Source organism: Microcebus murinus, chromosome 1, assembly GCF_040939455.1.
Source record: "Microcebus murinus isolate Inina chromosome 1, M.murinus_Inina_mat1.0, whole genome shotgun sequence".
NCBI classification, from domain to species: Eukaryota; Metazoa; Chordata; class Mammalia; order Primates; family Cheirogaleidae; genus Microcebus; species Microcebus murinus.
In genome coordinates, this window is record NC_134104.1 from 90,999,724 (window position 1) to 91,023,928 (window position 24,205).

At 38.1% G+C, this 24,205-nt stretch overlaps 1 protein-coding gene and 1 pseudogene across 2 annotated transcripts in view; one reads left to right on the forward strand and one right to left on the reverse strand.

Annotated features, from left to right (window-relative positions):
- The window catches only part of SKIL (SKI like proto-oncogene), a 28,196-nt gene extending 8,832 nt beyond the window's left edge, over positions 1–19,364 (reverse strand). The window contains exons 1-4 of one of the 2 annotated variants that reach the window (XM_076003907.1): positions 19,154–19,364; positions 15,808–17,569; positions 2,487–2,580; positions 585–817 (exon numbers count right to left, since the gene is read on the reverse strand). In XM_076003907.1, the coding sequence (XP_075860022.1) occupies positions 585–817; positions 2,487–2,580; positions 15,808–16,909 (1,429 nt within the window). In that variant the 5' untranslated portion in view covers positions 16,910–17,569; positions 19,154–19,364. The remainder of the gene's footprint in view (positions 1–584; positions 818–2,486; positions 2,581–15,807; positions 17,570–19,153) is intronic. The other variant, XM_076003902.1, reaches the window with a different exon arrangement.
- On the forward strand, positions 3,216–4,020 carry LOC142871453 (large ribosomal subunit protein eL8 pseudogene; annotated as a pseudogene).
- Positions 19,365–24,205: the final 4,841 nt, after the last annotated feature.

Genomic DNA, 24,205 nt, shown 5'->3' on the forward strand with positions numbered 1-24,205 from the left:
AGAGGATAACATAGGCAGCATTTAAGCAGACATGTCTTATTTGATCCACAGTATTTTAAAAAGCATGGTAAGTGGGCAGAAAAGTGACACTTTTTTTTTCAGATGACCAGCCAGTATTTTACATTTATGCTATATGAATGGCTCCCAGAGCTTTTAATCCTTGTTTTATTGCATGACTAAGTTTCCCTGAGTTCTATACCTAACTTACATATATTTCTTAGTTTATTAGTTAAATGGTTTCTCAGTTCACAGCAAATTAAAAAGAAAAATAAAGACTACCTGAAGAAATTTGACAGCAAAGAAAAGGTAGGAAAAGACAAAAAAATAAAATAAAATCAAACAAAAATTATTTGCAGTGTGAAGCCAGGTAGCCTCTATAGACCTATCTCATTAGCCTCTATAGCTGTCACCATGTCAGAAAAGTACAGCAATTGAGGTTCAAAGAAATGTGAAAGGTAGCATTTTTTAAGGTAAAAGCTTCAATTATCTGGAAAATTAGCTTAGACAGAAATCTTCTTTGAAAATGCGGACTAAATGTGTTTATTACATATTTAATTTTAAAATGATAATTTCTGAATACTTACCTAAACGGCTACATAATTCTCTACTTGTTTTTAAATCCATTTTCTCCTGTTCCTCAAGGGAGACATCTGGATAAGACACTGTTTTGTGGTGTTTACTACTACCGTGAGGCTTCTCCGACTGTCTTGATATGGACTTACTTGCTTCTGTCTTTGTGATCTCTTTAGACTGGGATCCAGCAGAAGTGAGTGACACATTGGGGGCAACCACTTTATCACACATGTATAAGTAGTAACTGAAAACACAGGCAAAATAAGGCATATATTACATTTACATCATTAAACTCAATTTTTTTAACCAACCAGACAATATTACAACTCAGAAAATAAGGGTCACAGAAAAAAATTATTGGAAAAAATCAGCACTTTAGGTATTAAGTATGAAATTATGAGGGATTTTTGTTGCTTTGCAAATAATTTCTAAGCACTAAAAAGATATTCACTGGAAAGAAAATCATAATCTCTTTCCCTTCCCTCAAAGCCACCTGAGGACTAAAAGCATGAAGCATTTTATAAAGCTGTTAGACAGCCCTAAGTAGGCACCGTTTATTCCACACAGAATACAAACTGTAGCTACTTTAGAGGACTGCTTTCTTGCCCAATACCTCTCCAAAGCAGGGGAATCTGGCCCTCTGCTATAGTGAGGCAGCTTCAGTCACACACTGCATGGCCATGGCCGGCTCACAATAGGCCCAATGAGGAGCTCTCAGGGCCCTTCTTACATAGCTCAGAGAGAGAACAGGCACTCTGAATGCTGCCCAGCTACTGGGCAGTTCTCCCTGTATCAAACCCCACTGAGCAATCTTCTTAAAATATTTTAATACTTTCTATTCATTTGGTAAGAGAAATAATAAATTGTACAAAATTAAGATTGAAGAGATAACTACCAATTTTGCTACAAACTTATATGAAATTGCTCTGTAGATTATCTGAGAGGATCATGAAACAAATTTGAGGCAGATATTTAAGTTTTTTGTAACTTATTTTGTAACATATTTGTAACTATATTCTGAGTAACCTTTAGCAAAAAGATGCAACCATTTAACTGATGTAACACTTCATCCCTTAAACTCCAAAAAATCTCCTCTTACATCTCATGTCCTGTCTTTGTACAGGACATCTATACTGTCTCCCTTTATCAACCACATAAATTTTGGGGCCCAAAACTCAGTTTTCTGCTAAGAAAACTGACAGGTTTAATAGTGCCCAAAAGACATACTTCAAACACAATAGGTATGGTAGTAACTGTGCAAATGTAACTAGTAAGACTGAGAATCCTCACCATGCTTGTGGAGAACATAGATTTATAGCAGCAGATAAAAATCTAGGGATCAACAAATAAAAAGCTTATAATCTATGGTGTACTTTTATTGAAAATGTAAATACTTGATTTTAAGAAGTATGGTTATTATGAAAGCTCTAATTTCAAAAGAATTTCTTTTTACAATATCAAAGTTGCACAGTGAACTCCTGAAAAGTTGGCTTACCTCCTGAAGAAAAGTAAAGAAATTAAAGAACTTTCTTTTTTTTTTTTTTACTTCAGGACAAAAAGAAAACAACCTATTTTTTTTAGAAAAAACAGAAATACCACATAAAAGTTATCTCAAATATTCAATACAATTTATAATTCCTCTTACTTTATATTCTTTCTTTGAATTTTTCTAGTAAGAATGACTAAACAATATAATTCTCCTATAATTTCCCTGTAATAATAAGCAAAATATATTAAACCCAATGTACTTATTTTAAAACAACTTTAAATTTTTAAACATAATCTATAATTAACAAGAAAGCCTGAAATTAAAAAATATTTCCCCAGGTCCTAGAATAGTATGTGGCATATAGCTGTTGAATGAATATGAATGAATGCATTCATGAATGAAAAGCAAATGAATACCAACTCACCTGGGATGTAAAAATGAATGTGTCTGAGAAACATGGTCACCCTCCTGCTTTATAACAGGATACCATGACTGTAACTCCATTCCTGGTGGTGCATCTGCCTGTAGAAAAAATATGGAAGAGAAAATGTTTATTGTGGGGGAAAATGTGATGGTTAATTTTACAAGTCAACTCAACTGGGCCACATGATGAAGAGTTACATTAAATGAGTCATTTTCTAATAAGGCAGTCTTTCCTTAAAGTACCATGTCCAGTCACTTGAAACTTAAGAGACAGCCACATGAACTGTCCCATCACAAGAACATCACAATGCATGGTTTTTATAGTAGTTATTGTTTTTAGACAGGGTCTCGCTGTGTTGCCTGGGCTAGAGTGCAGTGGCATCATCATAGCTCACTGCAAACTCACACTCCTAGTCTCAAGCAATCCTCCTGACCTCAACCTCACAAGTAGCTCGTACTACAGGCACATGCCACCATGTCTGGTTCATTTTTTAATTTTGTGTAGGAACAGGGTCTTCCTCTTACCCAGGCTGATCTCAAACTCCTGGCCTCAAGACATACTCCCAGCTTGGCTTCCCAAAGTGATAGGATTATAAACATGAGCCACCACACATGTTAATATGCATGTTAATAACATGTTAATATGCATGTTAACATGGATTACCAGGAATTATCTCATCAAATTTCATAGTTACGGAATCTACTTTAAATAATAGCTCTCCTCCAGCCACTCAAGATGCCAAAAGGAAAATAGGCAAAGGGACAGAAGGTGGCCCTGGCCCCGGTTGTCATGAAGAAGCAGGAGGCCAAGAAGGAAGTAAATCTCCTAGTTGAGAAAAAGCCTAAGAACTTTGGCATTGGACAGTATATCCAGCCCAAAAGGTAATTCACTCACTCCGTCAAATGGCCCAGCTACATCCAATTGCAGCAGCAAAGAGACTGCCTCTATAAGCAGCTAAAAAGTGCCTCCTGTGATTAACAAGTTCACCCAGGTCTTGGACTGCTAAACAGCATTTAACCACTTAAACTGACCCACAAGAAAAGATGAGAGACAAAGCAAGAGAAGCAGCAGAGATCACTGGTCCAGGGTGAGAAGAAAGCTGCTGGCAAAGGGGATGTCCCCATTAAGAGACTATCTGTCCTGAAGCAGGAATTATTACTGTCACCACCTTGATAAGATCAAGAAAGCTCAGCTGATGGTAACTGCACATGAAGTGGATCCCATCAAGCTGGTTGTCTTCCTGCATGCCTGGTATCAGAGCTAGGAGTCCCTTATTGCATTATCAAAGGGAAGGCCAGACTGGGGTGTCTAGTCCACAGGAAGACCTATACCACTATCACTTTCATGCAGGTTAACTTGGAAAACAAACGAGGTCTGATTAAGCTGGTGGAAGATATCAGGACCAATTACAATGACAAATACGATAAGATCTGTTGACATTGCAGAGGCAACAGTTCTGGGTTCAAAATCTGTGGTTCGAATTGTCAAGTTGGAAAAAGCAAAGGCCAAAGAACCTGCCACTCAACTGGGTTAAATGTATACTGTTCAGTTTTCTGTACATAAAAATAAAAATTCTCCTTCAAAAAAAATCCCAAAAATTTAAAAAATAAATAATATTACTCTGCAAATGTATAGCATTGGGAAGTTCTATTTCTTACTCTTGCTGTTACAATCAGCTAGAGTATACTCCAGCCCTACAGTATTTTTTAGCATATTAACTAGACAGCATTCTACAGCAAGAAATATTTTGCCAAACTAAACTCAAAACCACTTTGTTTGTTAACACTTATTAATTCCTGATAAATACGAAAAGCATTTTTAGTGCCCAAGCAGGAACTATAACTGAAAATAAAGGAAAAAGAGACAGGTAACTGGCAACTTAATACCTGGTAAGAACTTTGTACATCATTCTTAATTCTAACAAATACCCTCTACTAAGTAGGTATCATTATCTCCATTTCATAGATTAGAAAATAACTGAGGTTCAGTAATTGAGGGAGGAAAAAAGAATAAATGACCTATGGTTACTAACTTCTCCCTTATTTTGGTTTGCTTTATACTTCATTCCCCACATATTTCATATTACAGTAATTACCCTGCTCTTGCGGAAAAAGAACACCTCAACAGAGGGGCAAGACCCACTAGCGGAAGAAGGAGAGAGGAGCTGAAAGGTGGCATGGTTAGGGTGAGAGCAATGAAGAGAGGAGGTTAACTGACAAACCCAGTACAGTGAGAGAGAATGGGATTAAGAAGGAGTTAAAAGAAGGATAAGACAAAAATGAGAACTCAATATTCCTCTGAACCCTGCCTCTGAGAGGCTCCAATCCCTTCTGCAACCAGGCAGGGGAATGACATCTTCACTCAATAACAAACAAAACCTCACACAGGGGACAGCAACTAAACACCAAGAAATTAGGAAAGCTGTTTTGCCGGATGTCCCAATATCAGGGTTGGGACCCAGTTCACAACCAACTAGACTAAGGAATGTAAAGGAAACAGATATCTTGGTGTTACGCAGTTGTCATTAAAGCAAAAGCAATTCTAAACTGTCCATGGTTTGATTAGGAAATTCTGCTAATGGAGAAAACCAATGAGGGTGAAGAAATTTAGGAGAGACCTAACAGGTAACCAACCACTGCCCGCCCCTCCAAAACAGGCTGAAAACAAAGAAAACAGCTCCTGGAACACACATTACACAACTTAATCAATCAGTTGACAATTTAAGGCCAAATATAAAAGGCCAAAAATAAAATATGGTAACTTGTAGGAGATCTATATTTTTAAGAATATAGATTGGGCAAGGAATTTGAAAGACTAACAAGACCTCAAAATTTTTCAATTATTAAAGAATAATTTTAAAGAATTTTAAACTAATATTTTAAACAGATTTATAAGTTGAGTATTCAGTGAGGCCTTGTAAACTATACATAAGAATAGAATTGTCTTTTAAAAATCTCACAAGCATGATCAAATATTTTAAAGATTCAAATAAACCTTAGAATTCTGATCTAATAAAGAATCTGGACAAATTCAATTGCTTATTTATAAACCAATCACTTGTTCACATAGTTTCTCAACATACAGCTTAGTTCTAAGAGTAAATTAGAAAGGGAGCTGACTTTTGGCAATGAAAATACTAAATGATAGATGCTAGGTGACAGCTGACAGCCTAAGAAGAGAAGAAAATTACAAGACGCAAACACAAAAACTGCTTCAAAAAGCAAGACAATCTGAGGACTTTGCATAGGCCAGGAAAAATAATTTAATATATCTCAATTGTCCCCTATCCCCAACTAAACTAAGTATAGTAATTGATATTTAAGAAGTCTTGAATCAACATGACGTAAGTTAAATTACATTCTTTATCCACTTAGAGTCAAAACTATTTAAGACATTTTAGAATCTGTGAAAAACATTAGTTTTTAAAAATACATAGTGCTTAAAAAGCTTAATGGACAGAATATTTTGCATCTCAACCCTGTCTGACCAAAGAGGTGTTACGTTCACTCTAACAAATAAACAAAATCTAAGATCAGCTTGAATTAAATGAAAATTTCTTTTTTAAATGTCATCTGTTAAACTTATTATTTGGGAAATAAAGAAAGCTTCTCTTTAAGGAAGTCTTATATCTGAAACAATTCTAGGTATAGTGCCCAAGAAATCAATTGTTTCCATATTTTTTAATTAAAATTACCAAAATTGATTTACATATGTAAGTTTTTCCTAGTATGGATACTGGAATCTCAAATCTTCAGAATATCAAGCAATTATAAACTTCTTCAAACACCTTGGCTTGAAATCTGACTCAATTTTGATCAAGTTCATTTCAAAACCCTACAGTTTGATTTGTAAGAGTTTTATTTTTATTCATGATCCCAATCCAGCATCTCTTTATTTCTATTTGTCTCTAACTTCAGACACCACCTTAAATAACTGCTAGCACATTTGTTTATTTTTAAAAAGCCATCCCTCTTACTTCCTACTCTTTATTTTCTAGTCTCAACCACTAACCTACTAACAGAGTTACAGACAAGGGGTTCTAAAGGAATCCTAAAGATTGCCTAGTATAGCTCCCTAGTCAGTGTCTGAATTCCCTAATCAAAAATCTCTGGTAAGCGACTACCCTTTGCTTTAACAGCAGCTGGAAGTCAAAAACCATCTTGCTTTTGTATTTTCAGTATCTAGCACCATGCCTAGCATGGAGTAGGGACTCAATAAATATCTGTTGAATGAATTTTGAATGACAGCGTACTCATTAATTCCCAAGGTAGTCTTTTACAAGATTATTCTGCTACCACAAAACTCCTGGTCTCTTTCACATTCGATATCCTTCTACTCCATGAAGCACCAAAGCAGCCCAACAGTTTAGGATGTATTTTATAAGAGATACAAATTACATAATACAAATGATGGGGAACTGCACAACACTAACCATGATAAAATGCTGAAAGTTAATTTTACCTAATATGTTGTGGTAAGCCATAAATACATTTATAACAAATTATCCTAACTGCATGTTAAAAACAATTAAGAAAAGCACAATGTTTACTATACAACAAAACATTCACAGACATGCCAAATTTTCTCATCTATTCTGTATTTGTGTCAACATACAAATTAAGCTTTCAAAGAAAGTACAATATAATTAAATGGCACAGCAGTAATGCTACTGATCAGAAATAAGAATTAGATACAAAAATATGAGCATCTATTGCCTTGTATCTTACCTTTCAACATGGGAATAATTTGTTCCTTTGTGTATTTAAATATCAAAATAAAATATATTACTCATCAAAGAAAAGTAGATCCTCTAGTAGCTTAAGTTAGAGCCTCAACTTTTTAAAATTCTTTTATTGTTAACCTTCCCCATTGTCTACCCCCAAAATAAACACATGGCATCCTCATCTTGTACACCTAAGCAATATTTTAGATATATTATTTCATTCCAAAAGTTATTTCTCTTAAGTCATAAAACTCCAAATAATGTGTATGAAAGCAAAATGGAAACAATCTTAAAATATATAGCAAATAGGTTTATTTAAAATAAGTAAAAACGGGTCAGGCACAGTGGGTCATGCCTGTAATTTTAACACTTTGGGAGGCCAGGGCAGGATGATCGCTGGAGGCCAGGAGTTCCAGACCAGCCTTAGTAACATAGCAAGACCCCCATCACTACAAAACAGAAAATTTAGCCAGGCGTGGTGGTTACTGAGAGGCTAAGGCAAGAGGATCACTTGAACCCAGGAGTTTGAGGTTGTAGCGAACTATGATGATGCCACTGCACTTCTAGCCCAGGCAAAAGAGTGAGACCTTGTCTCAAATAAATAAATAAATAGAAATAAAATAAGTAAAAATTGTAAAATGTTTTATGAAAGGTATTCTAAATTTCTATACCTTACTATGGTTATTTTGTATACATGACCCTTTGATAATCAGATTTCTAATAAAGAAACACTGTATTTTGGTGATACAATGCTTATTAGTGTCAGAGTAAAAAATAATTTAGAAAGCTTGATTTTATTTACAAATTTTTGTTACCACTTTCTAAATACAAAAGCAATTCTACCCACTCAGCACTATTCATAAACAAATATTCCAATTTGTACCAAAAAAAAAAACCCCACTTTAAAATCCCTAGATTTATTTTTAATAATAAGCTTTGCTTTTAGGTGACACTCTAGTATTTACAGCATCAGATTAATAGTATGATCTTTAAGTCCTAATTACAAACATTAATGAACTAAACAAATCAAGACAATACTGGATTTCCAAAATCTCAACAAAATTCAGAATTAAGCCTTTTTAAAGTATGTGGAAAATTTTTTTAAAATAGAATTTAAAAGGTATTATAAATGACAAAGATTAATTTTTAAATTTTGTGTTCGTAAGAATGTAAGTAGTAGTAGACTAGTGAATTTAATAGTCTATCTTCGTTAACAGCATGTTTACACAAAAAATAAAATATAATGCATATTAAGTGCACATTACTTTATATACTAGCCCAAAATAAATTGTTAGCAACCTTACTAAAAACACATGACTGGATACATAGTTCAGAAATAACTTCTTAGGTATGCAGTGCATACACCTTGACAGGGTCTTTATACTGTGTACAATACTAAGACATTTAAGTGCTCAATAAATGATTTCAGAAGTATATGAAAGACACCCTACCAGGCAGGCAGCTGCCAACAGATTCTTACTAAAAGAAACAGAAGCCCTCAGTACAGTATCAGGTTTCCTCAATACTTCCAACATGTTGTGAATGAGTGTTTCAACAACTGAAACAGAATAGTGTTACAAGGTAGCAAATAGCTACTTAGAGATTTTAAGGCTTAGTCTCCTGTCTCATTTCATCATCATCATTAGAATTAATCAAAGTAATGTAAAACTGGGAATATATGATCTAAGCACCTGCACTAATTTATCAAAGATGGATCTTCAAGAGTCAAAGCAATGCCTGCTGCTTCCACAGACTGAAAGTTCATACCACCTACCGCAAAAAGCCAATTTTAGGTTTGAAGTGTTTAAAAATGCTCACAGGAAAAGAAAAGGTTCAAGTTCTTATAATAAATATACAACTATTAATTTAAATCCCTTATGGAAACAAAGCCATACTAAGTTGGGAGTACATCACACCCTTTACAACTTGAAGGAAATGGAATGCACTGATAAAATCCTTTTTATTTCTGGGACTTTTCAAAATAAAAAAATTTTATATACTGAAATTCTGTGGTGTCCAATCCATTTAATATTGCAACTACTTGGAAATATCAATGTCATACACATATTTTCACTGAAACATTTATGTCAAAAATCTTATTCCATATAAATCTAAGGCTCTACTTTTCTATCTCATTTCAGCATATATTACTAAACTTATGGTCCTGGATTATTTTGGGCTTCAAATACCTTAAATTGGCAATATCAAAATGTAGAGTAATCTTACTATGTGCAATGTCCTCTATTTTCTATTTTATTCTATCTCATCTTTTTTTAAACGCTGATGACCCACTAAATTGATTTCAAGACTCTCCTGGCCCTTCTCAACTTCAGTTCTCAAGAGAATTAAAAATGCCCAAAGGCATCCATTATATGTAATGAATTAACTTCTCTCCAATGCATTTAGAATAATACTATGTACTATCCTTGGGAGAACTGACAAGACCATCACTCAAATCATTTTCTGCAGGGCTTAATTTTCTCACAGAAGCTCTGATGAGAATGGCTGCATGGATGACAAACTGCAGTTTGAAAAACACTGCTCTAAAGTGAACTAAAATTGGTCTAAAAGTATTATTCTAATAACTAGTGCTATATTAATACTTGCGCATTCTACAGATGCTTTTGCACAAACACATTTACAATTACATATGTAAATGAATAAATTCTAGTGGCAGTTAACACTCCATGGTGAAATTACAAGGAAACTTTAATTTTGCACTTTAGTGTTTACTACAATGGACCTATATTGTATTCATAATCACACAAAAAATTTTTTAAACACAGAATATTAAAAAACATAAAAGCCCTAGTATTAGTGACCAAAATGGTCTTTAATAAGTTTCTTAAGCTTTTTTATTCTTTTTCCCTATAAGATAAGCAAAGATGTACTTTTAATGCTATTTGAAATCTCAAAATAGATTCAGTATCACAAGCAAAAACAAAATGCTGCTTTGTTTGAAAACCAAACCTGTTTCCCTCTTTGAGAATCACCAGTGACCTTATAAGACTACTTAAGATTTTTCACTCAGTTGTCCAAACCTGTATTAGGCATCTACCGCATTATAGATTTAGACACTACAAGATGAACTGCTCTACGGGGCCTCCATCTAGTCCTTACATTACATATTTCTGTGACCCTAGTCCCAAGTCTGGAATTTATGAAATCAAAATGAGTTTAGGCCTGGCGCGGTGGCTCACGCCTGTAATCCTAGCTCTCTGGGAGGCCGAGGCGGACGGATTGCTCGAGGTCGGGAGTTCGAAACCAGCCTGAGCAAGAGCGAGACCCCGTCTCTACTATAAATAGAAAGAAATTAATTGGCCAACTAATATATATAGAAAAAATTAGCTGGGCATGGTGGCTCATGCCTGTAGTCCCAGCTACTTGGGAGGCTGAGACAGAAGGATCGCTTGAGCCCAGGAGTTTGAGGTTGCTGTGAGCTAGGCTGACGCCACGGCACTCACTCTAGCCTAGGCAACAAAGCGAGACTCTGTCTCAAAAAAAAAAAAAAAAAACAAAATGAGTTTAAACTAATTATGTATCTTTTCAATTCATTCCTCTTCCTGCCTAATATGGTGAAATAATACTACATTTAGTGATTGAAGCAAACTACACCTTTAAAAAAGATGTATGTTTAATTATATATTCTTTTGCTTTTGAGTCTAATAAAATACTTAAATTATTTTATGTAATATGAATCCCAATATAATAAAATCATGTATGTGGACAAAATACAGGTTCAAGCTATTATTAAAGCAATTCCCAAACTAGTCTTACCTCTTGGAATAAATTGAGTTCTACCTCCATAATCAGTTTCCACTCCCAGAATGCTAACAACAGGATTGAAATTAACACAATTTTTGTTTACTTGTTTTTCCAGTGATATAAACAATAACATAGAAGACTACTGGCTAGCTGACTACACTGATTCAGGCCTACTCTGAAAAGATGACAATCTTTTTTTCTTTTTCTTCTTTAAAATTTCCTAATTTTTTCCCATTTCTCAAGCCAAAAGGATAAATTTCTAATGATTTTTATCATAAACTTTTTTTTTAAAATGCTAACAATTCCTTTTTTTGTTGTTGAGATGAAGTCTTGCTACATTGCTCAGGCTGGATTCAAACTCCTGGGCTCAAGCCATCCTGCCTCAGCCTCCCGAGTAGCTGAGACTACAGGTGTGCCAATGCATCTGGCTCAACTTCATTTTTTAATGTTAAAAATGAATATAGATCCTGTGTTTCCTAAACCATAAGGGACACTACTCCCAAAGCCATTCTAAAGATTCCCCCAAAATTCCAGGGATAGGGGAAGTCCATAAATCCTACTACTAACAGAATGAGCTCCAAAACCTTGATTACTCTGAATTCATTACAATGCAGTTAGAAATGAGGAAGGTATTCAAAACAAACTCTTACCCAATCTAAACAAGTTTGTGTTGGTCTCCATCACTGAAGACCTCAATGTGCTCTCAACCAAATAATGGGAATGGGCACTATCTCCAAGACAACCAATCAATGTACCTTTTTGGACTGCAAGTCTAAAATAATGAAATGATTCAGAAAATGTTTCATTGCTTACAGCAAACCTGTTTCACACTTTCTTCTTTCATACTTCATTTTAGCAAGTAAACTCATGGAAATAGTTATCAAATTTAGAAAGTAATACAAAAAAATTCCTACTGGTTCCTCATATGAGCACAAATACTTCATCTGACTCTGATCTTATTCCCACTTGATCAAAATTGTTGCTAATCACAAAATACAAACTGCACTACACCACTGAAGTAACAAATCACCAACAAATCTACCACAATTATAACTGGAACATATTTTGTCCCCACACTTCACTTTGTAGTTGCCCATTCTCTCTAGTGTATTTCCTCAGTTCATTTAGGTTTATACTGAAAAACACTTTTCCTAAACAAAAGTACAGTATCTTGCAAGAGGGGAGAAATTTTTTGTACAATTATTATTCTAATGACCTCTGCAGAAATGAAGAAGTGAAACAAAAATGCAAAGTTAAATCATAGTGAAATAGTTAATATGCTTTCAGGGGAAAATTTTTAAAAAGTTGATACCTTTAGGTCATCTATTTGTATCATAGATAATCTGTGGAATTCATTTTTTCCCAAGTAAATCCTATATTTTGTTACTCACCCAAGAGTAGTCCAGTCAGAATGTTAGAAATCTAAATTTTAAAATACAGTCTTCTAAGGGCATATATTATCCTTAACTTAGTAAAGCTGAAATTGTCAGCCAAATGCTGTAACAGTGAAGAATCACCTGTAATTTTCTTTCAATGCACTATAAATGGCCTCTTCTAATGTGCTTGAAAGTAATCTTAAGTAAACATTACCCTTCAAATTATATTTATAAATGGTTAATTTGATTAGCAACCTTTTTCCCCAAAAAATTCAATATTCAACAAAATCGGAATTAGATCAAATTTATTTTAATTTTTTATTTTTAATTTAAATAAATTTGATCTATTTCTGATTTTGTTAAATAATCAATGAAAATGTGAAAAAGAATGAGGAATATATGCTTACATTTATCTGCACACCATAAAATACAATAACCATTTTTCCAATAAAAAGCACAAAAAGCTCATATCAGATAGTTTGATAACACCATCCTGCAGAGCAACGTAGGCAGATCTAAAATCAAGTTTACTTCTTGTGGTGACCTCAGTAAAAAAGAATTCAAAATATACCTTTAGTTTCTACAAAGAAGAAATTTCGGTTCTTTACTTAGACCTCTAACCTTACACAACTTATTTCTCCCATCTAAATATAGCTGCTAACTACGCAAATTAAATATAGCTATTAGCTATGCAAATAAGTAGTTTGTTGGTTTATTACTAATATATAATTCTTATGCTTTAAAAAAGGTGCTACAACTGCCTACTGAGTTTCAGGTTTATTTTTTATTTTTAATCAAAAATGAATAACAATATAAACTATATAGACATATCAAATTACATTAGTATTCACACCAACATAAGGTCCTTTATATAACATGTTAATATACTTAATACAGTCTCTAAAAAAAAGTTTGACTTTTTAAAACAGCTCCCTCTGGGACAGTTTGGTTTGTCTGGTAACCTACTCATTGACTCACAAAGATAATGAAAAATATTCCCCAGTCAAGTACCATCTCCTTGTCCCCTTCCCAGTTAAATACTTTAGTCTACATATGCAGGTTAAGAGTTTAGGAATCATCCCTTATCAGAAATGCCTGGGACTAGAAGTGTTTCCAATTTCAGATTTTGGAATATTTGCACTATATACCAGTCGAGCGTCCCAAATCCAAAAATTCAAAATCTGAAATGCTCCATTTCTTTGAGTGCCATTTCAGCACTTAAAAATTTTAGATTTTAGAGCATTTCATATTTTGTATTTGGGATGCGCAACTGATAATTAAAGTTATTGTTTCTCAAAATTCAATTTATAGTACTACATTTAGTGAAAATTACTAAATTTCAAGTCAGAAGACCTGCATTCAACTCCTGATTCTACCATCTACTAGTTATATAACTAGTAGCACATGATCCATCTGAGAGGGGGAAATAGTCTAATTCACCTTCCTCATAGACCTTCAAGAACTATATAGCTCACAATGTTTTGAGGAGCAAATTTTTAAAATGTGAAGTGGCAAGTGTAAGACAACCACTCAAGTTTGTATTAAACATGAACCAAAAAAAAAATCTTACTTAAAAGTTTTGATTGCTAAAAATTTCTTAAATTCTCGTAAATTTCCTTAATTCACATAAAGTTAGAAGCAATACCAAAACTTAAACACTAAAGCAAACATTGCAAAAAATAACATAACAAAAAGATAGGAAAAAACTCGCACCTTCCCAAAATAAAAAAATGTATTCAAAATTAACAAATTCTAAGACAATAAGGGACTACATCCCAGATAGATGAAGAATGGTTTCAATTTTAATCAAATCTTAGCCCATTAAGTTTCAGTTAAATAAATTCAACCATTATCTTTCTTTTAACCTTTATCATGGTTCTCAGATTTTTTCATATAAACAGAGAAAGAATACTAGGCGAAGTAGTTTATCTCAATGTTTATGTCAGAGTAACAAAAACTGGAGCAACAATATTTGGCAAATAATGTGGCCACCTATAGACATGTAAGAGTGAGCCTCCTAATTAGCTTAGCGGCAAGGTATCATAAATATCAAAAGAGGCATTCCGTATTTTAAGAATATAGATAATCTCTGAACACAAACTTTAGCATAGAACAAATACAGCTGTTAGCAAGTTCCACACTTGAAGTCAATCATTTAAAAATCATTAATTACTGCACCTGAAGAGTTTAAACTTATCTAGCAGCCACTGACAAGGAATTTTTTTATAAGTGTTGACCTTTTGGAAGCAACAAGCAGCAAACTACCTTAAAGAAGAATCTAAAATTATTATCTTCATTGGGCTTCAAAAGCAAACCAGTCTTAATACTACACTGTTAACTAAATTTCCCTCAAGGCATAGGATACCAAATTTTAGTTCTAGTCCAAGCTCTAACTTTGCTGTGAATAACTGTCATTTATTATGCTTCATTCATTTCTTCTGTAAAAAATAAAGGGCAGAGATATTTCAAGAAATCAAAACAAGGAGAAAAATTAAAAGTTCCTAAAAGATACATAACCAACCTCTGGTTGTAAGAATTAAATAAAATTATACACATAAAATTGTTCAAGAGCAATGCTTGCCACATTTTAAACACTTAGTGTTATATATTGTTATTGTATATCAATTTTAATCAAGTAGAGAAATACATAAAATAACTAGATCGGCAAACTGAATATTTAATAACCCAAATCTTGTCCATTATCTAGGGCATTCAAAGTCTTAGAATGAAGATATTAGTTTAGCCTACCATATAAGTGAGAAAAATAATAAGTTTAAGAATTCTTTGCTGATAGATTTTTATTTTAACATTTCATTAGTCTAAAATAAACTCTTCATTCTAGCTCTAGTCATAATTTAAAAAATTATTCCTTTCTTTAAAAAAAAAATCTTGCTTACTAGAATCACAAATTATTCAAATAAATCTCTTTTCCACCTGTTTCAACACTGATCAAGCATGAATATCCAAGCATAGAAACAACATCAATAGCATAGGTGTATCTCTGAAAAATGCTGTTTGGAGCCCACCACAAGAATTGTTTTGACTAGGCATTATATCATTTGCAATGGAGATAATACCAATGTGCAAATTATCTTGAGTCCTAGAAAAACAGCAGATTTAGTCATCAAGAAGCAGGCTGTGTGAAAAAGAAAGAGGACATGACTTGAGAAAGCAATCCCAACTCCTTCAGAGAGATCAAGTGGCTTTCCCATTCTTTATCTGTAAAATGGTAATAATCATACTCTCACAAGGTTGTTTGGAAGGTCAAATAAGAAAACAAATAGGAAAGCACTTTATAGCCTAAAATTTGCAACATATTATACTGATCACTATTTTTTGTTGTTATTGCATGAGTAATATGTTTCTTAACAACACACAAGTTACACATGAAATACAGAATTTTGATTTCAAAGTAAACCATCACCATTACTCAAAACTGCTATTTAAAAAAACAAACTTGCCTTAGATTGATTTCTCTTTCCATTTCTCATGCTAAATTTCTCCTTCATTTCTTCTAAAATTATCTTCAGTTTCTTTTCTTCAGGTGTCCCTAAATATTTTTGGTTCACATGAAGATAGCAATGCCATTTGGCTGATTCAAAGCCCCAGTGGCAAGTTCTTTTGTCAGGTGATCTGTGAGAATGCATTACAAATGTCTGGGGTGCAAACATTCCACAGCACTCCAGACACTGAATACATGGAGCATCAGGCTGAACATAAAATTGGGGTGCAAACAGACCCTGACATTTGCCCAAGCATTCATGTTCCACTTCAAAGGCACTGCCAGTTTCCTTTAACTGGGCCAATGAGTTTTTAGCAGGAAGTATGCTACCATTTTGAGGAAAAGTTCGTGGTCGCAATAAAGCATTACATAATCTTTGTGCATCAGTTAATGTGATCAGCCCACAGGATGGGGCATTGAATGGGAGTATTCCCAGGACCTTTAAAATATGAAGCTGGTCTGAAGTACACCTTGAACAATATATGTACAATTCATCACACACTGTATTTATTTGCTGGAGTGAAAATTCTCGGAGAACAGAATTTAAGACTTGGGGCAAACAAAGTCTCTTTTCTCCTCCAACTTGAAAACAAGAAATAGATTCCCCTTCCAACACAGTCTGGGTGAGTTCTGTGGAGCTATCGGAAGGGATGAGCAGTGGGCCAGGAAGAACCTGAGGAGATGGAAGAGGCAGAAATACAGTAGGTGACATGCTTTCTTGGGAATACCGAGCTGAAAATGCTGCTGGGCCACCCAGAGAGCTCTGACTACTTAAATGGAATTGTGCCAAAGTGTGTTTCAAACTGGGATTTAAATTTAAAGGTTCAGGCACAGAAGCACAGGTTCGCTTGACATGCTCTCCATCAGATTCCATTGGCACATCTCCGTAGTCATCCAAGTGTTCCTTCTTAACTGTTGGCACCTTGTTTATCATTTTTCCATTTGCATGAATGTCTATCATCATTTTCTTCGCTGGAGGGCTGCCATCATCTCCCATCCCATTCAGTTTTTTATTTGAGCCCTGAACCAAGGAGAAATTAGTCTGTAGGTTTTCCATTGCTTCGCTATTCTTTTAAATAATTAAGCCTGAGATTTGCATTTTTATTCAGTTGCTTATTTGAAGAGAGAAAAGTAATGTATACAAATGATTATGGTAACTTGCTCCCAGAAAATTTAAATTTCCAAAGAGAGATCTCCTTACTCAATAGATTTTGCAACTTTGTTTCGGTTCTGTTTATAATCTAGTATAATTCCACTACAAATGCTATAAAATTTCTTGCTTTGCCTCTAATAATAAAGAATATAATTTTCAGAAGCACACCTCTGAGGAAGCTTTTGTTTTCTTGAATTCTTCAGCTATATGTATTAAAATAAAGTTACCAGTTTCTCAATTCAAGATGTCCAGATTCAATGCAATGATTTGTTTTAAGCAAAACACGTGGAAAGTTTATGCCATTACTTGTGTTGAGACTCAAACACAAATCAAAATGATGCAACCAAATCTAATTTTTGCCACCAAGGACACCAAAATTGGGGGCAGCAGGAGTATCTCCTCTAAAAATGATGGTCTGTGTTGAAAAACTGAATACTTGTATAAATCCTCACACCAGTAAGAACAGCCTCTGACTCCTCTTGAACTTCTACAACCAACAATGATACTTAAAAAAAACTGCCCAGTTATCTTCAAGGATTATAGTTCATTCTTCTTTTAAATAATCTGGAAGAAGAGAAGGGGGGTGGGGAAGAGTTACATTTGAATTTGCTCCAGAGGCCAAAGGGTCAGTTTGAAACCAGTTTCTTAATTTTAAACTGAGTTCACTTTACCAAAGGTGACACTTGAGTGATTTCTTTAAATCTAACACCAGTTTACTAGAACGTTCATTTAAATAGGGAAGCAATTTGGAAGGTGGGTAAAGGGAGCAATAATATCCCTCAAAAAGACTATTTGAATTCAGAATATAAAGGCCCTTAAACAGATCATCTCATCCAAAACTCAGGACCAGAAGCTTTCTCACTTATGCCATTTTTAAGGAAAAAGTAATCCATTACTTCATTTCCTAAATTTTAAAAAAATACCAGTTTACCAAAAAAAAAAATAAATCAGAGTTAACGAGTTAACACATCTACCATATGTGTAACTAAGTTACAATTTTAAGTGCATTAATTCATCTAGTCATTGTACGATATTTTTCTGGAATGACTGTAGGCAAAAATTAACTTTCCCTTTAAAAGGTTAGCGATTTTGCTTAATGGAAGCCAAAAGCTATAGACTCTACGCCTGGGAATCTCCATCCATGAACAAGACTAATCCGGGACAAAAAGCACAAGGCAGCCAAATCTCACAAAGAATGCAAATGGAGGAAGAGTGGAAAAGATTCTTCTTCCACTTCCTTCTTGAGAGAAAACCCAAAAGAAATCCAATAAATACAAATATTTCCTTCCCAACCTCCTAGTAATTTACCTTAAAACAGACCTAAAGGATCTAGGACCAATGCCACCAGCCGTCGTACTGACTCGCCCACGAGAGGAACACCTCAGTCAGCGCAGGCCAAGGAAGAGGGCAGGAGGCAATGACCTAGAATGGGGGAGCCCCTAAAACCCTAAACTTCTCCGCCCACGAAAAGCCACCCACCCATCTCTAACCCGAAGAGGAGGAGCACAAGGGACCGGGAAGCCTGGGGGTGTGCAAGGAGGTGGAGGGAAGGAAGTACAGGGAGGAGTCCCCCAACCCCCACCCGCGAGCCCGGGATAACCCCAAGTGCCCTCCCAACACCGCCCCACTGCGGGGGCCGCGGGGAGGACTGTGGAAATCCCCCGCGCACCCTCTCCTCGGGAAGTTCTCGGGTGTTACCCCGGCGCCCCTACGGCTAAACCTCCCCTCCACCCGCCCCGGGCCAAAACGAAGAGGGGACCGCGGGCAGACCGGGCGCCGAGCCCCGAACACCGCGCCGCCGGGCGCTGACCCACCGGGTCGAGCCCGGGGCATCCCCGCGCAGCGCTGATGGACGGGGGGAGGGGGCGGCCACGGTCCTCCCGGTCTCCGGGGTCCCGGCGGCTCCGGTCAAGTGCAGCGCCCGTGCCCAGCCCGCGCCCGCCGCCCAGGGTCAGCGAGGCGTGATCTGCCGCGGGACACGCGCCCCGCGCCCCTCACTGGCCCGACCCCACCCGGGACCCGCGCATCTGGACCCCCGACCCGGGCCTCGGCGCCCGAGGAAGCTCGAGCTTCATTAACTCCCCGCCACCCCTGTCGCCGCCGTCCGGCCCCCCGGAGGCCGCGCGCCCCTTGCCTCCCGCCACCTACCCCCCGCGAGCCGGGGCCGCACCTGTGCCCGCCGCCGCCGTCGCCGCTCGCCCGCTCCCTTCGGCTGTGCCGGCGCCGCTCCGAACCCCACACACATCGCTACACACAGCCCTCTGACGTCACCGAGCCCTCGGCCCGCCCACGTCACTGCGGAGACACACGGCTTCCCGCAGACGCCGCCGCCGTCTCCGGCCGCCCGGGGGAGAGCGAGGGCGGCGGGGAGGGGGAGGGGAGGGAGCGGAGCCAGCGGCGGCACCGCGCGCGCGGGCCCGCCGGCGTCGCCCCTGTCGCCTGCTCGAGGCTCCCAGCCCTCTCGGGGACGCGCGCGCCGTCTGGCCTATTGTGGCTCCTCAGGGCGCCCCCTCCCCGCCCTGTCGTCTCGCGCGCGCCCCTCCCCCCAGGCGCGCGCCCGGCGCTCCTGGCCCCGCGCGCCGTCTGGGCGGCTGGCGCGCGGCGCTGTCTGCGGTGCACCCGGCGCAGACAGGATGTTCCCTCCCTGCCCCACCCCCACCGCCACCCTCCCTCCTTCCTTCCTCGAGTCGCCCAGCCGGCTGTCTGGGGCCGCCACCTCCCCGTCGCCGCCCCACCCGCAGCTGTGTGGTGAAGGGCCAGACCCGGGGGCGCCCAGGCCGCCCGGCCGCTGCGCCCCGGGGGGAGGGGAGGGGAGGGCAGCCGCGCGGTGCACTGTGCGCGACCCCAGCAGCCGGCAGGGCGGAGGCTGGGCCGGCGGGCCGAGCGCCAGCGCCGGAGGTCAGGCTCGGGCGACCCTCCCCCCGCGGGGCCGCAGCTGGCCCGCCCCGCCCCGGGGGCAGCGCGACTGCGGCCGCCCTGCGGGCCCAGGTGCTGGCCCGGCTCCCCCCGGCCAGCCACGCAGACGCTCCCCGCCCCCGCGGGGCCTCCCGCCTGGGTTGCCCCAGCCCCCGCGGGGCCTCCCGCCCGAGGGCCGCCCCGCCAGCTGCCGGCGCTGCGCTCCGCCCCGCCCGGGCGGCCTCCACCCAGACGCCTTCCCCTGGCTGACCTCCATCCACCATCCGGCCGCGCGGGAGGGGTGGCCAAAGTTCCGGCAAAACCGAGAGAAAACATTTCTGCCCCTACTTCTCCACCTTCCGCCGCCACCCCACGGGACTGCGCTCTCGGTTCCAAAAGGGAGCTATAAATTGCATGTTTTTACAGTGTCTAGTGAGGGGTCCTTTTCTCTCTCCTTTTAGAAAATTTTATTTATTTGTGGTTTTTGGAGAGAAATGAGACGAGGTGGGGAAAGATACGACTTAGCTTTTCTGCTGTGAGCGTCTGGGGCGGGTAGGGGGGCCCTTCTTGGTTCTCAGGTTAGCCAGTTAGCATACATAGTGAACTGTGTGGAGCTGCTCCATCATATTTCGACACAACAAGAAATCCCCTTTTCTCCATCCCAGCGCAAGATCAGGAACCGAAATAGACCACCGAGAGACAGTGCACAAAATTCAGGAGACTCGAGCTTTGTCCCTTTTCTTCTTTTCGCCCATTTTCATTCCCATTTCTCTTAGTTTTACTGCTTTGGGTTGCTCATATGGGGGTTCACATTTGGAGTCGGCCAAATGGAAAAACTGGTAGATTGTTCTCCCCTCTTTTCTGCATAATAGGCCTAGCAAAGGCTCACAAGCCTCTCCATCCCCGCCAGCCCCCAACCCCGCCTAAGTTCCCTTCCTTAAGCCCCCATCGCTGTGCTCCCAGGTCGTGCCCCCTCCCCCACCCCCACCTTTTCTTCCTTCTTGACTGCCTCCTTTTCTGAACATGAATAATTCCACAGCACTTCCCATCTGTTATTGCCATAGAGACAGAAGCTCGGCAAAGATAATGATGTTCTGTGCAGAGCCAGTGGGGGAAGAACAGCATCTGTGAGTCTGGGGGGATAGATTTTCTAACTGCGAGAATATTCAGAAGGCCTGGCTGAAAATCTGATGTGTTAGACTGGACAGTCCTGAGACTTGGCACTGGGTCAACTCTCGGCACCTGGCTCATGTGTCTAGCAAGAAGAAATTTTTAGAAACCTAGATGACTGACTTAGAAAAAATTAGTGATTCAGAAACTGCTATTAATAGTGAATATTTAGTATTTTATCAGCCATAAGAATAATTACTTGCTAGCATGTCCAAAGGCCTAAGGATCAAAATTAATTGGACAGTAAATAAGACTTTTGAGAAATCAAAACACATTATTCCCCTCCCTTATTCTTTCGATTTGCTTTCCTCAGGAATCTGTTTTTGAGGGAGAGATCTTTCCTAACTGTAATTGTATGTACAATTGTTTGAGAAATAGTGACTGGCCACTGTGGCTAGAACCAATCAAGTTTGAGGACATTTTTTCCCATTATTGGTCAAAGTATGAAATGTTTCCAATTAAAATTCCCGTTACTCTTAAATTCCCAGGTCTTGACCTCCAAGGTCCAAGTTTGAAAGCAAGTGAAAAAACTGAGCAGGGTACATTTACATAGACCTAATGCATAAGGGGAAGCTCACACTAAGCCATGTTTTTGCAGGACTACTTAAGGATTTTCAGAAATTATCAGTAAAATTGATTGTGTAGATGAAATTTAAGGCATTGAGAACAAATGATAATGGTACTTTATCCCAGAAACAGAATTGGACAGAAAATACAGGCCTTAGAAAAAATAAGTACTGTGAGGTAATGAGTGTTGTAATTCCACATGCTCAGGGTCTTCCTCAGTATTGAAAGTCAATTTAAATATTGGTCAGTAAACAGCTGTTTACTGGTGGATTTTGAATGGACTCCCACCTCATCTTCTTGGCTGCCAGCAGGAGCTGAGCAAGACCACCATGAGAGTGTGCCTGTCTGTGCATAAGAATTCCAGAAGATTAAGGGCTGGGGCTACCGATTGTTTCATCTTCTTCCTTTAAGGAGTACAGATAGAAGATCTTACTAGACAGCATAGAATTTCTTCTTCGGCAGTTAATGGCAGTCTGGTAATAATAGAAACCAAGAATTTAGAGGTTATCAACGTGACGGCCAGTTCTTTCCTTTGACTAATAAAGTAGTTCGAGGCAAATGCTTTCCTTTTGTCTCCATTTACTGATCTATTGATAATGACCTACAATTATTAATTTTAAAGACTAAAACAATGAAAAAGGATAGGGTAAAGTACAAAACTTCAACATAAATTATTTTTATGAAGGAGGAAGAAAAGCTGAATGTTAACTAAGCATACAAACACTGGTTTATGTTTTCATTTACACCTTCTGCTCTTTTCCAAAGAAGAGAAACCAGTTGTAGTCTGTTGGTCTTTCTGCCAAAATCCTCCTTCATTGATCCTCAACAACAACAAAAAATTTTTTGTTTGAAAGGTTTTTTTTTTTAGCAGCAAGTTAAATGCTACAAGTTTTTTCAATTTCACCAAAGTATCAACCATTTTCTTTTTCATCTAATTTTTTTCCTGTGGCTTTTCATTTGTTTCTATTTGTCAGAACTGTGACCATGATAATGATGATGATGCTTTTCAACTTCTTCACAGAATTTTAATCTTTTTCCTACCTGTCCTCTTCCCTGTACACGTTACTGCCCCATATTTGTTTAGTGCTACTACTATTCCTGCCGGTGCAAAGTTCTTTCTCATGGAATAGGCTTTCTCCTTGGGACTGCTTTCTCCTCTTATCTGCTAAGTCAATACTGGATCTACGAGGTCCCAATTCCCATTTCCATGCCTTAAATAAGATGAAAACCAGATGCTTAAAAACAGTTAACCTCCTCTCCCCGAATAGTGTCACATGCACTTCTTTTTTTCAAGTTTTAACTTAGGCTCTGAGAAATTGGAAGGGAAGAAAGAAGAAGACAAACAGGAATAGCCAGAAAGGGTAAATTAGAGAAAGATCATGTGTTCAAATTTTTAATTTTTAAATTGCAAAAATTTCTAAAAGCAATAGAAATAATAGTCATATTAAGTGTATTTCATTGTCAATTCTAGAAATTTCATAAGTATTTAGAAAGTTTGGCAAAGTTTAATTCATTGCAAATCAGAGACTTTTTTATCTTGGGCTTTTTTTTTTTTTTTTGGAAAAAAAAAATGAAAAGAGTCATCATTAACTCTATGATGTTGCCAGGCTATGATTTGCAACCTGCAAATTGAGATGTGATCTAATCAGTTGTACTGAACTCTACATAGTTCAAAGTGCTTCAGTGTTTCACATATTCCTATGAGATACGTACAAGAAATTCCCTCTTTTAACAAAAGGAAAGTTTAGGCAGAATTTACGTCACCTGCCAAACCACATTGCTCATCAATGGCAGAAGAAGCTTTAGAACCAAATGTACTTCACTCTGGAAGGCCAAGACAGGAGGATTGCTTGAGGTCAGGAGTTCAAGACCAGCCAGAGCAACAAGATCCCGTCTCTACTAAAAATATAAAATAGAAAAAATTAGCCATGCATCATTGTGTACACCTGTAGTCCCAACTACTCTGGAGGCTGAGGCAGGAGGATTGCTTGAGCCCAGGAGTTTGAGGCTGCAGTGAGCTACAATGATGCCATTGCACTCTACCCAGGGCGATAGTTTGAGACTCTGTCTTAAATAAATAATATAAATTTAAAAATAAAATAAAAGTGCAGCCCTGACATTTGAATAAAAAAAATTTTAAAAGAACCAAATGTACTTGACCCATATCAGTGGAGTTTCCATTCTTCATTTCCTCACTCTTCTTGATACACATTCAAATGAGCTATAAGGACTGGTTGAAATTAGTCAAAAAGAGAGAATACCGAAACTCCCAGGTTGAGTACATTTATCACAACCTTCAATAATACCCTTACTATGTGCAATGCTCTCTAATATTTTATTCTATTCTATTCTGTTTCTTTATATTTCAGTCCATTACTAATGCATTCCAACTTCCAGTTTAAAAAATAATGAGTTTAAAAATAATAATCAGTGTTAACATTTATGTAGTGTTTACTACTATTGCTAGGTTCTGTTCTAAGCACTTTATATATGATAACTCATTTAATCCTCATAACAACCCTATGAAGTAATGGCTACTATTATCTCATTTTATAGATGCGGAAACTA